The sequence below is a fragment of the Stegostoma tigrinum genome, chromosome 1, assembly GCF_030684315.1.
Source record: "Stegostoma tigrinum isolate sSteTig4 chromosome 1, sSteTig4.hap1, whole genome shotgun sequence".
Lineage (NCBI taxonomy): Eukaryota > Metazoa > Chordata > Chondrichthyes > Orectolobiformes > Stegostomatidae > Stegostoma > Stegostoma tigrinum.
Window position 1 is genome coordinate 181,490,181 of NC_081354.1, and position 18,113 is coordinate 181,508,293.

General features: G+C 43.7%; 1 protein-coding gene across 5 annotated transcripts in view; it reads left to right on the plus strand.

Moving 5' to 3' along the window:
• The window catches only part of LOC125455782 (transcription factor COE3-like), a 461,569-nt gene that overhangs the window by 219,188 nt on the left and 224,268 nt on the right, over positions 1-18,113 (plus strand). For all 5 annotated transcript variants that reach the window (XM_048538221.2, XM_048538241.2, XM_048538249.2 and 2 more), the window contains exon 7: positions 6,926-7,007. In XM_048538221.2, coding sequence (XP_048394178.1) covers positions 6,926-7,007 — 82 coding nt within the window. The remainder of the gene's footprint in view (positions 1-6,925; positions 7,008-18,113) is intronic.

Below are 18,113 nucleotides of genomic sequence, written 5' to 3' on the forward strand. Positions count from 1 at the left end.
TCTTGTAGATAGTACACACTGCTGCTACTGAGTGTCGGTGGTGGAGGGAGTGGATACTTGTGGATGAGGGGTCAATCAAGTGGCTGCATTGTCCTGGATGGTGTAAAGATCCTTGGGTGTTGTTGGAGATGCACCCATCCAGGCAAACCGATTGTCATGCAGGATGGCAATCTGTAACAAGCAGAGTGCCAAAGGGATCAGTGCTGGGCATAATAATTTACGAAACATATTCATCTCTAAGGTGCAGAAGGTGAATGTATTGAAGCCAAGTTTGTGGAAGATGCAAAAATATGTCAGAAGGCAAGCGATGTGGATGACTTAGCATCTGCAGAGCAATATAGACAGGTTAAGCAAATGGGAAAAAAAGAAAATTGGTGGAAGGAGTATGTAGTGGAAAAATATAAGGTTACTCTTTTCCAGGAAGAATAGAAGAGTTGAAGATTCAATAAAGGGAGAAAAAGACTGTGGAAAGCTACAGCATAGAACGATGTGTGGGTTCTTATGCATGAATCACTCGCATCCAAAATCAGTGGATAATAGGGAAAGCAAATGGAATGTTGGCTTCTATTTCCAAGATGTATAAAATAGGTAAATTTTGCCGAAACAACACAAGGCACTAATCAGACCATTGCTGGAATACTGTGAGCAGTTATGATCTAGTTATCTAAGGTAAGATATTTTGTCATTGGAGGCAGTCCAGAGAAGGCTCACCAAGCCGATTCCAGGTATAAGGAATGCTCTCTGATGAAGGGTCTAGGCCCGAAACGTCAGCTTTTGTGCTCCTGAGATGCTGCTTGGCCTGCTGTGTTCATCCAGTTTCACGCTTTATTATCCAGGTATAAGGGGATGCTTTTTGAGAAGAGGTTGAGGTTGCACTTATATTTATTCGAGTTTAGAAGAATGAGAGGAGACCTCATTGAAATGCCTATTTCAGGAGGAATTTCTTCCCTCAGAGGGTACTGAATCTGTGCAATTCTTTGCCACGGAGAGCTGTTAATGATAAGCCATTATGAATGTTTAAAGCTGAGATAAACAGATTTTTTTTCAATAAGCTAATCAAGGGTTTGGGGACAAAGGCAAGAAAGTGATTCCACATCTTATGCTCTTGCCATGATGGGTCTGACAGAGCTTATATCGATAAGGTGTTCCCATTGGTGACTGAATGAAACAAGAACAGGAGGAATCAACGTGGATTTTACAAGCTTCAAAATCTCCCCTCCCCCCACTGCATCCCAAAACCAGCCCAGCTCATCCCCGCCTACCTAACCTGTTCTTCCTCTCAGCTATCCTCTCCTCCCACCTCAAGCCGAAACCTCCATTTCCTACCTACTAACCTCATCCCGCCCCCTTGAGCTGTCCATCCTCCCCGGACTGACCTATCTCCTTCCTACCTTCCCACCTACACTCACCTCTACAGGCTCCATCCCCGCCCCTTTAACTTATCTGTCTCCTCTCCACCTATCTTCCCCTCTATCTATCTTCCCCCTCTCTCCCTATTTATTTCAGAACCCTCTCCCCATCCCCCTTTTCTGATGAACGGTCCAGGCCTGAAACGTCAGCTTTTGTGCTCCTAAGATGCTGCTTGGCCTGCTGTGTTCATCCAGCTCCACACTTCGTTATCAAGGACTGGCGGACCCAGATTTAAGGTGATGGCAAAACAAGCAAAAGTGACATGAGGAAAAGCTTACGCAGTGAGTGGTAAGGATTTGGAATGCACACCCTGAGACTGTGCAGGAGGCAGATGTGATCATGGTTTCTGAATGAATTACCTAATATTTGACAAGTATTAAGATCACATCTGAAGTTATTACTGTACAAGTCAAATTCCAAATGGAAACCTGGCTCGATAGATTAAATTTTGTTTTGTTTTCACTTTAACAAAGTGGTCTCCCCACTGAAACATATGCACACAATGCAGCAGTTTTTTTTCAATCAATGAAACTGAAATTTATTATCAAAAGGAATTAACATAAAATAAAGTATACCAAGCTGTCGACTTGTAACAAAAGTGAAAATACTTTTTTGAGTGCCAGTAAAAGTATAATCCCATTAATTCAAAAACATGGCTTTATAAATTGAAAAGAAAACAGCTTTTGTACTGTACCCAAATCACACCTCTCATAAAGTACCCAAAAATACCAATCATACATTGATCACACCAGATTCCCTGTCTCCAACACCTTAATGGGTATGTCAATTGTGAGTTTAAATTATAGAGTAGGTTGGCAGATAGCTTCTTCACAGAATTTTTCATACACCTGAGTTTAAATATGTTGAACTTCAAGTAACCTTTTCAGGGTTTCATCCTAACTCTTCTCATCTGTGACTAATGGTAATTTTTACTCTAAGCTAATCTACTTCCATGATGTCCCGACCTGCTCAGGAGCACTGGTCTACATAAACATCTTCATTGAGAAGGACTTCACAGGACTGCTCAAAGATCAAAGTAAAACTAGGTATAAGCAATCCTTTCTCTAAGCTGTGACTGTTTCCATTAGACTTATAAAAACCTGCCCTGAACTTCAAAACTGGAGATAGTAGGAACTGCCGATGCGGGAGAATCTGAGATAACAAGGTGTAGGGCTGGATGAACACAACCGGCCAAACGCAGCATCAGAGGAGCAGGACAGCTGATGTTTTGGGTCAAGACCCTTCTTCAGAAATGGGGGAGGGGAAGGAGATTCTGAAATAATTAGGGAGAGAGGGGGAGGCAGATAAAAGATGGATAAAGGAGAAGGTAGGTGGAGAGGAGACAGACAGATGAAGGAGGCGGGCATGGAGCCAGTAACGGTGAGTGTAGGTTGGGAGTTAGGGAGGGGATGGGTCAGTCCAGGGAGGACGGACAGGTCAAGGAGGCGGGATGCGGCTAGTAGGTAGAAGATGGGGGTGGGGCTTGAGGTGGGAGGAGTGGATAGGTGGGAGGGCAGGTCAGGGAGGTGGGTACGAGCTGGGCTGGTTTTGGGATGCGGTCGGGGGAGGCGAGATTTTGAAGCTTGTGAAGTCTGCATTGATACCATTGGGCTGCAGGGGTCCCATTGTGGCCTCCTCTACATCAGGGAAACCAAACGGAGGCTTGGGAACCACTTTATGGAGCACCTACAATCGGTTCGCAACAAACGACTGCACCTCCCTGTCTCGAACCAGTTTAACAACCCCTCCCATTCCTCAGACGACATGCCCATCCTGGGCCTCCTGCAGTGCCACAATGATGCCACCTGAATGTTGCAGGAACAGCACCTCATATTTGGCTTGGGAACCCTGCAGCCCAATGGTATCAATGTGGACTTCATGAACTTCAAAATCCCCTCTTCCTGACCGCATCTCAAAACCAACCCACCTCGTACCCACTTCCCTAACCTGTCCTTCCACCTATCTACTCTTCCCACCTCAAGCCCCACCCCCACTTCCTACCTACTAGCCTCATCTCACCTCCTTGACCTGTCCATCCTCCCTGGACTGAGCTATCCCCTCCCTAACTTTCCACCTACATTCACCTTTACTGGCTCCATCTCGCCTCCTTGGCCTGTCTATCTCCTCTCCACCTATCTTATCCTTTATCCATCTTCTATCTGCCTCCTTCTTTCTCCCTATTTCTTTCAGAACCCTTGTCCTCTCCCCTATTTCTGTCGAAAGGTCTAGGCCTGAAACGTCAGCTTTCGTGCTCCTCTGATGCTGCTTGGCCTGCTGTGTTCATCCAGCTCCACACCTTGTTGCTTCAAAATTGGAGGTTTTTTGCATTGTTCACTGACTTTTTACACAAAAAAGGTAAATGTCAAAAACTGCTTTAAAATAAATCACCATAGCTGTGGAAATTATTAACGTCAAACACACAGACATGTTACTTACTCAAAAACTAAAAGGCCAAACTCATGATAAACAGTATTAAAACTTCATATTGCGCAGACTACATCGCCAGAGCTTTGGAGAAAAGTACGGAGGACAAATGATATATAGTAAGTGAGTCGGGCTGACTAGCTGGTCCAGAGAGTTGGAGATCACAACAGGCAGAATGACGTCCTTTTGCATTGTACCCATGCCATGATTCCATAATTCAGGATGTTGCAATCACTGGCAAGGTATTCATTGTTGATGGCACTGAATAAGTGACTCTGAGCCCAGGTTTGGGAAAAGTCAGCTGAGTGACTTGCTACAGCAATTCACAGAAAATGTAAGAGGTGAAGAGACCAGCTCTTGTGGGCCTTGTAGACACGTGTAGGCTAGATTGATTATGGACGACGTGCTTCCTTCTTTCAAGGGCATTGGTGAACCAGTTGCAAACCTGACTCACACTGACTCCTGCTGATTGCATCACATGCTGGAAGAATTGAGACTGGGCCTTGTACGAGTGTAATTGAGATTAATCGTTAAATCCTGAGTATCCTGGTGGGATTATCAGCCTTAAGAGGCATGTGAACACAATGCCGAATAATGTAAATAAAGATGCACGGTACTGGAAGGGTTAAATCCTGTTGATTCTCACCAATATTCTTCCACATTTTCTGATGCTGGTGGATTATGTTCCTGCACAGAATGATCCTCATTACTGAAACCTGAGACCAATAAAAGGCATTAGCTGAGTTTCTGGCAGGGTCAGACCAGCTGACGATCGATAAGAGACAGAGGGAGGTACACAAATGATGGGAGATAGTGTCGTACCCTTCCACGAGATTCCTGGTTAAGAATCCCCGCAGTCAGGAGACAACTGTGGGGAATGGGGAGGGGGAAAACTTGGAAGTAAAGGAGTTGCAGTTGCTGACAACCAGGTTGTAGTATCCAAATCATACTGACAGAAAGATGCACTGCGTGTCTGTGTGTGTGTGTGTGTGTGTGTGTGTGTGTGTGTGTTTGTGTGTTTGTGTGTGTCTGCCTGTCTGTGTGTGTGTTTGTGCGTGCATGTATGTTTGTGTGTGCTAGTCTGTGTTTGTACGTGTGTGTGTGTCAAAATATCTCTGAACAATTTGATTAAAATTATTTACCCAGTCTCACTTTGAAGGCAGAGTTTCGCTGGAATTGCCAGATCACAGTCTTATGTTTGCCTTCAGTGGTCAGTGCGTTGAGTGTGGGATTTGGGAGATCACAGTGTGGCTGTCCAGGACTTTGGTTAGGCCACTTGTGGAATATTGTGTACAGTTCTGTTCTCCCTGCTATAAGAAGGATGTTGTGAATTTAGAAAGGGTTCAGAAAAGATTTACAAGGATGTAAATAACACAGTGCTTCTGAGTAGAATAGTCTGTACTTACTACATAACCCACTGTGTACCAGATAGAGTATTCTCATTAGGTAACTGATGGTACTCTTTGCAAGGCTTCTAACATGGACTCCTGTTTGAGTGATCTTTGGGTCAATGGCAGGATTTATGCATCATTCAGCGTAACTTTTCAACTCACAATAATCTGTATTCTATCTCAATACGCTCTTGGACATTATTGATCTAGATGACCCTATTCACTGGCTTATATCCAAGATAACAAGGTGTAGAGCTGGATGAACACAGCAGGCCAAGCAGCATCAGAGGAGCAGGAAGGCTGACGTTTCGGGCCCAGACGCTTCTTCAGAAAAGAAAATTATGAAGAAGGGTCTAGGCCCGAAACGTCAGCCTTCCTGCTCCTCTGATGCTGCTTGGCCTGTTGTGTTCACCCAGCTCTACATTTTGTTATCTCAGATTCTCCAGCATCTGCAGTTCCTGCTATCTCTGAATGGATTATATCCAGATGATTCAATGAGACTGAGAGGTGTTCAGGTCCTGACTGGTAAAACTGGTCAGATCACACTTACGAGTAAATGAAATTCCATTGCAAGCCCCAATCTCAAATAACCACTGGGCAAAGCAGGAGGCATTTACACTCATAGAGTTGTACAGCTCAGAATCAGACCCTTCAGCCCATCTTGTCCATGCGGACCAGCTATTCTAAATAAATCTAGTCCCATTTTAACAGCATTTGGCCCATATCCCTCTAAACTCTTGCTATTCATTTACCCATCCAGATGCCTTTTTAAATGTTATAATTGTACCAGCCTCCACCACTCCCTCTGGCAGCTCATTCCATGCACCACCCCGAGAGCAAAAGTTGCCCTGAGGTTACTTTTAATCTTTCTCCCTCACATTAAAAGTATGCTGTTTAGTTTTGGACTTCCCCATCCTAGTAGAAAACCCCTTGACTATTTAACCTATTCATGCCCCTCATAATTTTATATATCTCTGTAAGATCGCCCCTCAGCCTCCAAATCTGCAGGGAAAATAGCCCCAGCCTATTCAGCCTCTCCCTGTAGCTCAAACCCTACAATCCTGGCAACATCCTAATAAATCTTTTCTCAACCTGTTCAAGTTTCACAACATTCTTCCTGTAGCTGGGAGACCAGAATTGTACGCAGCATTCCAAAAGTGGCCTAACCAATGTCCTGTACAGCTGCAACATGACCTCCTGTCTCCTCTACTTAGTGTACTGGCCAATAAAGGCAAGCATACCAAATGCCTTCTTCACTATCCTGTCTACCCGGGACTCTACTTTCAAGGAGCTCTGAGCCTGCATTCCAAGGTCTCTTTGTTCAACAATCAGTCCCCAGGACCTTACCACTAAGTGTATAAGTCCTGCCCCTGATTTGCCTTTCCAAAGTTTCAGAATCTCATCTTTATCTAAATTAAATGCCATCTGCCACTTCTCAGTCCAATGGTCCATCTGATCGAGATCCCATCGTTCTCTGAGGTAACCTTCTTCACTGTCCACTACACCACCAATTTTGGTGTCATCTGCAGACCTCCTAACGATACCCAATTATGCTCAAATCCAAATCATTGATATAAATTCTGATGTACAGTCTCTGAACGCGAAACGCTTGCCAGTAATTTCTGCTTTTGTTTCAGATTTATGGCATCTACAGTTCTTTGTTTTACTTTGCTGACCATTGTTTTCTTTTCTTCCTGCAGATTCTTCTTAAAATTCTTCCTAAAGTGCAATCAAAATTGTTTGAAAAACGCTGGGAATCCAAGAGACATGCGACGGTTCCAGGTAAAATTCGATTGTTAATTTATTGTATTGAGTTGAACTGTGTTTACTGAAGATTAAAAGCAGAATGGCAAGGTACTGGGAGGAAAAAGAGGCCAATTGAATGCAGGGTGACCCACAGCACTTTGCCTCCAATGGAGTATTTTTTCGAAGGGCAGTCACGATTATAAATTGGCAGTCAGTTCATACTCGGTGAGCTCTTGCAATAACAGGAAGGTGATCATGTCTATATAGTCTCTTTTCTCTTTGGCAATGTTGACTGAGGGTTGAATGATGCCTTGGAATTCAGAGGAGAACTCCTGATGTACCTTACAGCCGCTGGAGGGGGTTTAGCACCTTATTTGAAAGGTAGCCACAGCAGCAGCGAAATCCCCGTAAGCACTGCGCTGTAGTTTCATAATGGATTTTGTGCTTGTGTTTCTGGAGTTGGGCGTGAACCATTGACTGAGATGCTACCAAAAGTGGTTTGACACATGCTTCAAGTTGAAGATATTCGTGCACAGAATGAAGGAGGTGATATTAAAGCTCATTGTCTACAAATCAGGGCAGGAAGAGGCAGATCAAGAAGAGGGCAACATCTTCTTTGTTTGCCCTTCCTTGACCACTACCCATGGATTAAGGTACTGTCCTCAATCCTGCAATTTTGTCCAGAACCAATAGATAGGATATGTATTAGACAGAAGACTGTAACACTTGTGTTCACTGCGTTCCTTCCCAAGAATTGACTGCATTATACTGTCATGGTGAATTTGTTGTTACCATATTTTGTACCAAAATAGTGAATTCACGTGATATTGTAAGACCTGGGAATTGATACTTGTACTCGGTGAGGAAGTAGTCATTCTATATTGTCTTGAACTTTTGAACTTTTTTGGTGGGGACGTCTTCCAGATATCATGATGAGATTTGGGATGGATTGTTGCATCAGTGAACATATCAGTAAACCTTGGAGAATACCCAAAAATAGGGCAATTCATTGACAAAATATTACAACGGTTTGTATATTTCAATGTGTTAGTGCAAACAGAATTCCAAAAGCCCATGAGGAGCAGCTATCCACAATTAGCAGATGATGGAAGGAGAAAATGCCAAGCCCACCGGGCTGTGCTCATCTGGGCAATTCCTGTGTGGTTGATGAAGGGCCAGGATAAAGGGACATGATCTAGTTCACCCTATTATAAGAGAGTCATTTGACAGCAGCATCATTTAGCAAGAGTGGTGACAGGGCAAATGTAGTGGCTTAATCCAAGAATCCATGTCACTGCACGCATCCAGATTTTTTCATTGCCCGAAGCTAGCTGGCTGTCTTTAGAGATTCATTCTGATTGGCAACAAGGACGGAAACATATCTTTCAATGGAGACTGCAGGAGATCAGCACCAAACATCCTGAAAAATGGCAACCTAGTGAAGCTATCAAATAGGACTGCATGTGTGACAAACAACACGAGCAGCAAGTGATAGATAGAGCTAAACTATCCAAGGCTAACAGGTCTAAACTCTGCAGCCCTAACACGTCCAGTTGTGAATGGTGGTGGACCATTAAACAACTCATTGGAGGAGGAGGATCCTCAATGATAGGGGAGCAGCAATCTTTAGTGAGAAGCACTGAGTGGATGATCCATCTCAGCCTCCTCAATAGATCCTCCCAGCATCACAGATGCCAGTCTTCAGCCAATTTGATTCACTCTGTATGATGTCGAGCACAGCTAAAGGCACTGGTTGCTGAACAGGCTTTGGGAGCTCATAATAATCTGTCAATTGCATTGCAGAACCAGCCATGCCCCCAAACAAGCTGCTCCTGTCCAGCTACAATGATAACATCCATTCAACAATGTGGAAAATTGTCCATGTGTGTCCAGGTATTTTGCACAAAAAACAAGAAAAATCCAACCCAAACAATTACCACCCCATCAGTCTACTCTCAATCATCAGTAAAGTGATAGAAGGTAGCATTCGCAGTGATATCAAGCCACACCTGCTCAGCGATAACCTGCTCAGTGATGCCCAGTTTGGGTTCCACCAGGGCCTGACCTCATTACAGCCTTGGTTCACACATGGACAAAAGAGCTGAATTGTAGAGGTAAGGTGAGGGTGACAACGCTTGACGTCAAGACTACATTCAGCCATGTGTGGTATCAGGGAGTCCTAGCAAAACTGGGAACTATGGGAATCAGAGAGAAAGCCCCCCACTGTTTGGAGTCATACCAGGAAGAGGTTGTGTTTGTTAAAAGTCTGTCATCTCCAGGACATCTTTGCAGGAGTTCCTCAGGGTAGTATCCTCGGCCGAACCATCTTCAGCTTTGTCAACGGCCTTCCTTCCATTATTAGGCCAGAGGTGGTGATGTTTGCTAGTGATTGCACAATGTTTAGCGCCATTCATAACTCCTTTGATACTGAATCAGTCTTTGTTGCAAGATGTGGTCACAGGTTGTAAGCAACACTCACACCACACAAATGCCAGGCAAGTACCATGCCCAACAAGAGCAAATCTATCCATTGACATAGACGTTTAATTACCATCACTGCATCGCCCAATATCAACATCCTGGGGATTACAGTAGACCAGAAACTGAACAGGATCAACCGTAGACAAATTGTGTCTGCAAGACCAATTCAGATATTAAGAGTTGCACAATGAGTAACTCACCTTCTAACTCACAATCCAATTCCTGCCCTCTATCTACAAAGCACAAGACAAGAGATTGATGGAACACTTTCCATTTGTTTCAATGACTGCAGCTCCAAAAACACTCAAGACTCTTGTTGTAATCCAAGACATACCTTGATTGATGCTGCATTCACCACCTTCAACATTCAATCCCTCCACCACCTCAGTGGCAGCAGGGGGTATCAATTACAAGATTTGCTGCAGTAACTCACCAAGGCTCCTTGGATATCACTCTCCAAATATGTAACTGCTTTCATCTAGAAGGACAAGGCCAGCAGATGCAAGGGAACATCTCCAGGTGTAAGTCCCTGTTCGACTTGGAAATATATCACCATTCCTTCCATGCTACAAGGTTAAAAATATGGAACTCCCTCTCCAATAGCATTGTGGATGTCCCCACAACCCAAGTACTGCAGGAAAAATGCGCCACTGACTTCTCCAGGCTAATTTGAGATGTGCATTGAATGTTGTCATAGCCAGCAATGCCTGTGTCTCATGAACAATTCAAGAAAAAGAAAGTACATGGCAGAGGTATGCTTCAACAGGATGATCCTTGCGGCAAATGAAGGCTGAAGTCCCGTTCTGGTGGGGACCCATAGCTGAAGAAGTGTGCGGTGGGTTCAGAAGCCTTTGTAATCCTATTTGTGGTCTTCTGGATTGTCTTAAAGTATTCCAGTGATCGGAAATCATGACCTATGAGAATATTACTTTGAAGTCATTTTGAAATGAGTCATGTCAAAATGTTACTTTCCAAGGTAAATGTCCTGGATATTGAGCACACAGGGTGGAAGAGACAAACAGAGAGAATACTGGAGAAATGTAGCAGGTCTGGCAGCACCTGTGGAGACAAAAAAAAAGTCAATGTTTCATGTCCAGTTGAGAGAGATTTGTAGGCAGTGCACTGAAGAAAACTGGAGCCTTCATCACTATCCAAAGCCCTAGACCATAAATGCATGCAAAAATATTCATTGTCACAGCAAATTAGACTCAGTGAATAATCTGCCACACACTACCACTATCACTTAAGATTTTACTGCATCAGTGTGATGGAGCCGCGCTGGTTGTGTAAATTTTTCTCCCCACAACTAAAAGCTCTCCATGCGTTGAGTTGAGAAAATATCATAGACATAGAGACGTATCGCATGGATACAGACCCTTTGATCTAACTCATCCATGCCTACCAGATATCCTAAATTAATCTAGCCCCATTTAACAGCATTTGGCCCATATCCGTCCAAATCTTTCCTGTTCATGTACCCATTCAGGTGCCTGTTAAATGTTGTAATTGTACCAACCCCCACCATTTCCTCTGGCAGCTTATTCCATGTATACACCACTCTCTGCATGAAAAAGTTGCCCCTTAGGTCTTTCTCCTCTCACCTTAAACCAGTGCCCTCTAGGTTTGAACTCCCCTGCCTCATGGAAATGACCTTGTTTATTTACCCTACTCTTGCCTGTCAGGATTTTATAAACCCCTTTAAGATCACTCCTCAACCCCTGACACACCAAGGAAAATAGCCCCAGTCTATTCAGCCTCCCCCTGTAGCTCAAGCCCACCAACCTTGGCAACATTCCTGTAAATCTTTTCTGAACCTTTTCAAGTCTCACAAAATCCTTCACATCAGGGAGAGATCAGAATTGCACACAATACTCCAAAAGTAGTTGAACCAATGTCCTGTACAGCCTCAGCAAGACGTCCCAACTCCTATACTCAGAGCACTCACCAATAAAGTTGAATACTAAACACCTCCTTCACTATCCTATCTACCCGTGACCCCACTTTCAAGGAACTACGAACATGCACTCCAAAGTTTCTTTGTTCAGTGACATTCCTCAGGACCTCACCATTAATTGTGTAAGTCTTGCCCTGATTTATCTTTGTCAATAAATGGCTTGCCAGATTTGTTAACTTGTCTTTACTCTGTGCTGCTAATGGGCCTGTCTTCACTGGAGAAGCTCTGAGGGAAATGATGATGATAATGACTGTTCACCAGATGGTCTCTAACCACTGGCTCTCGTAGCTTCTCTGAGTATTTAGGGAAAAAAACAGGCAGGATGATTGAATATGCTGTTTAGGAAGGTGTCTCTCTGAAAGGTGAGGAAAGTGATTATGATCTGTATGATCCCCTGAATATATGGTGTCCCTTATCACTGTGAATAGACACATGTTGGTTAGCTCAGTTGATGATGGGAACTGCAGATGCTGGAGAATCCAAGATAATAAAATGTGAGGCTGGATGAACACAGCAGGCCAAGCAGCATCTTAGGAGCACAAAAGCTGACGTTTCATCAGAGAGGCCCAAAACGTCAGCTTTTGTGCTCCTAAGATGCTGCTTGGCCTGCTGGTTTCATCCAGCTTCACACTTTGTTATCTTGGTTAGCTCAGTTGGCTCGTTTATGGTGCAGAGTGATATGAACACTAACTGAGGTTATCACAAAGGACTCTCCTTCTCAACCTCTCCCCTCGCTTGAGTCTTGGTGACTCTCAGGTTAAACATCACCCGTCGCCTATGGTCTGATATGACTGTAGTAGCTTTGCCTTTTAGATATCTATAGCCTTTTTGGTCATCAAAGGCAAATATCCCAACAAATATCCAGAATTGTGAGATCCTATCGAACAACTTGAAGGTTTTAAATATTTAAATATTAAATGGTGAACCTCACTAGGAGGTTACCAAACTTGTTACTCAAGTTGAATAAATGCATTCATGACCACAACAGCTTGCATTTGTTCCATTTATGTAATGGATTTAACGGTAAAATGGCCTGAGGCCCTTCTCAGGACTATCATAGTAAAACACTTGACAGTGACATGGAGATATTAAGGCAGAAGATGAGGAGCTCGTTTCCTTTTCCATTCATGAGCTCCGAGCATCGTTGGCCATTTGTTTCCCATCCCGATGATCATTGAGAAGGTGGTGGCAAGCTACCTTCCTGAACTGTTACAGTCCCTGGGATTTTGGCAAGTGCTGTAAGAAAAAAGGAAATTTCATGATTTTGACCCAGCAGCACTATAGTTCAAGGGACAGTGTGTGTGGCTTGGAGGGGCACTTGCAGGTGGTAGAGATCCCATGCTTGATGAAACAGTCAAGCTTTAAGGAGTGTTGTGAAGGAGGAAAAAAGCATAATGAGACAATTCCTTCCTCAATAAAGGGATTGAGAGGAATTCCAGAGACTAGAGTTCAAAGTGTGTCGTAGAAATGCATCAAAGGCCATTCAGCCTATCTAATCCATACTCCACCATGAGAGGAAGGTGGCAACATTGTGTTAATGCCTCTGCGTTAGAGCACTGGATCCCCAGACTAATATTCTGGAGATGTGGAAACTGTGCTACCCAATGTAGCAGATAGTGAAATTGGAATTCAATGTTAAAACAAAATTGGCATGGAAAGCTGGCCTGTCATTGATTTTCTTTCAAAAAAATCTTAGTTCGTGAACTGAGGAAGAAAATCTACTGTCCTTACCTGGTCTGGTCTGTATGTGGGGGACGTAATGGCCTAGTGGTATTATCACTGGACTCTTAATCCAAGTGATCCAGGTCATGTTCAAAGCTGCCACAGCAGATGGCAGAAATTGAATTCAATGCATATCTGGAATTAACAATCTAATGATGACCATCAACCCATTGCCAATTGTTGGAAAAATCCATCTGATTCACGAATGTCATTTAGGGAAAGAAGCTGCCATTCTGGCCGACATGTGACTCCAGACTCACAGCAATGTGGTTCACTTTTAACTGCTCTGGAAAAGGACAGCAAATGCTGGCCTATCCATCCATACGTGCATCCTCTGAACAAATAAAACAATAATATTAATGTCTTTCACATATGCAGACTATTCTGTTCATTTTTCGCTCCTGTTGTTAACTGGATTACTCTAACATATTTCTCTGCTATTCAGTTCCATGTGGTCATGGGTTCCACATGCTAGCCACTCTTTAAGCACAACATTTGGCATCTATTCCCTATTGTTTTTACTAGTGACTGTCTCCTATTTATGGCCTACAAGTTTTGGCCTCCCTTTTCTTCGTGTCTACCCTTTTATCATTTAATGTTTTTAATAATTTTCATTTTATTAACCCCTTGGCCAGAGTCCCGTTTTCCACCTTCAGCACCAACCCTGACAAACTCATAAATAATTCGATTACTTTCAGTGAGTTCCCTTTATGTACAAAAGAATAAATACATTCCGTTCACTCTATCCTGATCGGAGGAGCCTCTCACCCAAGGAAACAATTCAGTGAATCGTCATTGCGCTTCCTCTAATGCAAATACATTTTTAAAAATTCACTTGTGGGAAGTGGGTGTCATTGACTTGGCCAACATTTATTGCCCATCCCTGGTTACATTTAAGAAGGTGGTGGCGAGCTGCCTTCTTGAACCACTGTAGTTCATTTGCTACAGGTAAACTCACAATAAATATAGGGAGGAAATTCCAAGATTTTGACCCAGCAACAGTGAAGTGTGGAGATATATCTCCAAGTCAGGATAGTGAGAGGCTTTGGGGGGAATCTTGAGGGTGGTGATATTCCCATATGTCCTCTGCCCTTGTACTTCTAGACGGAAGTATAGGGTGAGTTGATGGCCTAGTGGTATTATTGTTGGACTGTTAATCCAAAGACTCAGATAATGGCCTGACGAACCAGGTTTAAATCCTGCCATGGTGAGAAATTTTAATTCAATAAGGGAAAATAACCCAGAATTAGGAGTCTAATGACCACCATTGCCAGTTGTTGGAGTGAAATCTCATCTGGTTCACTAATGCCCTTTAGGGAAGGAAACTGCCATCCTTACCTAGTCTGGCCTACATGTGCCTCCAGAACCTCAGCAATGTGGTTGACTCCCTGGTGGTGGGAGTCATACCTGATACACAGGAGGTTGGAGGCCAGTCACTCACAGCTCCAGGACATCTCTGCAGGAGTTCCTCAGGATAGTGCCCTCGGCCCAAACCATCTTCAGCTGCTTCATCAATGACCTTCCCTCCATCATAAGGTCAGAATAGGGATATTTGACAATGATTACACAATGATCAGCTCCATTTGAGACTCCTCAGACCCTGAAGCAGTCCATGAGAAAACGAAGAAGATCTGGACCATATCCAGGCTTGGCCTGACAAGTGTCAAATGACATTTGCACTACACAATTGCCAAAATATAACCATCACCAATAAGAGAAAATCTAACCACGGCCTCATGGCATTCAATGATATTACCATCATCGAATTCTCCACCATCAACATCCAGGAGATTAGAAACTCAACTGGACTCACCTCATTAACATAGTGGCTGCAAGAGCAGGCCAAAGGCTCGGAATTTTGTGGCGAATAAGCCCCGTCCTGACTGGTCAAAGCTTGTCCACCATCTACAAGGCACAAGTCAGGATTGTGATAGAATACTCCTCATTTGCCTGGATGAGCGCAGCCCCAACAACACTCAAGAAGCTTGACACCACCCAGGACAAAGCAGCCGTTTGATTGGCACTACACCCACAAGCATCCACTCCCTCTACCACCGACGTTCGGTAGCAGCAGTGTGTACTTTCTACAAGATACACTGCAGAAATTCACAGAAGATCCTCAGACAGCATCTTCCAAACCCCTGACCACTTCCAACTAGGACGAGGGCAGCAAACATGTGGGAACACCTTCAAGTTCCCCTCCAAGCTACTCACCATCCTGATGTGGAAAGATATTGCCGTTCCTTCACTGTTGCTGGGTCAAAATACTGGAATCCCCTCCCTAAAAGCATTGTGGGTCAACTCCCAGCAGGTGGACTGCAGTGGTTCAAAAAGGCAGCTCACCACTACCTTCTCAAGGGCAACTAGGGACAGGCAATAAATGCTGCCCCAGTCAGCAACACCCACATCCCACAGGAATGAATATGTTAAAAAAAATGCTGCTACTGAATGTTAGTGGTGGAGGGAGTGAATGCTTGTGGATGTAATGCCAATCAAACAGGCTGCTTTATCCTGGATGGTGTCAAGTTTCTTGATTTGGTGATTCTTTACACGTCTAGGCAAGTGGGGAAAAAGTGGAGATAGTCTTTGGGGAGCGAGGGGGTGAATTACTCACTGCAGGATTTCTAACGTCTGGTAGATCTGTTCTTGTTGCCATTGTGTTTCTATGTGAGTCCAGTTGAGTTTCTGGTCAATGGTGACCCCCAGGATGTTTGTAGTGGGGGATGCAGTGATTTTAACACCATTGAATATGGGGTGGTTGATTAGATTGTCTCTCATTGGAGATGGTCATTGCTAGCACTTGTGTGGAGTGAATGTTACTTCACGCTGCTTAAGGAAAGGAGTATAAATGTAGTGCTCCACGAAAGTCTGTTTCCACAAACACCCTTACCATGACATTGAAACCTACTTGATAACATATCACATACTTTCTTGGTTGTTAGCTGACCATGTCCACTAACCTGACAGGCATAGATACTAAGAGAAAGAGCTGACCATATAGCACAGGAGGCACTGCCTGCCATTCAACATGATGATACCTGAACCTCTGTCTCAAAGCTGCCCTCTGGCATGTTCCCAATACCCGTGGACACATTTAGCCTCTAGAAACCTATAGATTGCTTTCTTAATTACGTTCAGTGACTTGACCTTTATGGCCTTACCTGGTAGGGAATTCCGCAAGTTCATCAATTTTAGCGTGAAAAAGTTTCTCATCTTGAGACTCTAGTTGTGAAGAAGCTTCAATGGACATGAAAAGTAAACTCTGTTTTATCTTCAAAGATGCTGCCAGACCTGCTGCGTTTCCCCAGAAATTACTGTTTTTGCTTGTTTTACATCCTGTTTCGCCCCCTTTGTGTCTTTTGTACAGTTTACATTTATACCCGGCTTTTTATCATTTGGAAAAATGGTTACGTTACATTCTGGTCCTTTGTAAGATCATAAGATGCCAAATTGAAGCCGGCCATTCAGCCCATCAAGTCCACTCTGCCATTAAATGAGATTGATAATTCACAACTCTACCTTCCTGCCTTTCTCCATAAGCCATGATTCCCTGACTGATTACAAGTGTCTATAAGACTCTTAAATATGCTCAACGACAAAGCTTTGATAGCCTTCTGTGACATCAAATTCCACAAATTCACAACCCTTTCAGAGAAAAATATCCGCCTCACCTCTATCTTAATTTGCCGCCCTTTTAATTTGAAAATATGCACCTGGTACAAGACTCTGCCATAAGGGGTAAACAAATTCTTGGCATCTACAGTGACAAGCTCCCTTAAAGTCTTAGATTGTTTTGATAAGGCCTCTGCTCGTTCTCATAAACCCTATTGAATGCAAGCACCTGTCCTCCTCAGAATATCCCTCCATACCCGGGATAAAGCTCGTGAAGGAGACAGCAAGAACTGCAGATGCTGAAAGTCAGAGTCAATACAGTGTGGAGCTGGAGGAACACAACAGGTCAAGGCAGCCTCGGAGGAGCAGGAATGCTGATGTTTTGGACCTAGACGCCCCTGAAATATCGACCTGTCTTCTCCTCTGTTGATGCCTGACCTGTTGTGTTCCTTCAGCTCAACACTATATTGACTAAAACTAGTGAAGCTTCTCTGGACTATCTCCAATGCCACTATATCTTTCCTTATATAAAGAGCCAAAGCTGTTCACCGAATCCCAGCTGAGTTCTGACCAGTGTCTTGTATACTTTTAGCAAGATTTTCCTACTCCTGTACTCTGGTCCCTTCTGAAATAAAGGTCAACTTTACATTTGCTTTCCATGTTATCCATTTAATTTGAATCCTAGCATTTTATGGTTTATGCATGAGGGTTCCCAAATTCCTCTGTTCTGTGGCTATATGCGGTCTTTCTCCATTAAAACAATAATCAGCTCTTGTTCTGTCAATGTGCAAAAACTGACATTTCCCCACATTTCCATCTGCCAACTTTTAGCCCATTTGACTAAGAAATCTATATCCCACTGCCTCAGTGACTATATTATAGAACACACTTTTTTAGGGTCAATAACATTGACAATGAATCTCACTGCACAGTGCTCAATATTAGCTGTGATTCTGTTACTGGACAGTATCAGTTTTCTGAACCCTGACATTATAAACACAATAAGGATAAGGCAAGGGTTAACCCATAATTATGCCCACCCTGCCCCTCCACGCTTCATCTGTAGAGACCATGGTGACAGTCAGTGCTGATAACCTCACGTCCCGTAGCCTCCCACATCCTCTGATGCCATTCTGTATACCTGTCGTGTGTATGAGTATTGCCTCATCACTATCCTTGTTATTACTTCCAAAAAGGCTTGCCCTTTCTTTCCGCAGCATTGACCTGCCCAACCCTTTTGGCAATGATCTCCTACTGCCCCTACAGTCTCCCTCTGTATTCTCCTTAATATTTGATAGACACACACCTAGGACAGTATTCACCCCGGACTTCTGGCTGACTTCAAGCAGCCCCAAGACACGAGCGACCAGACC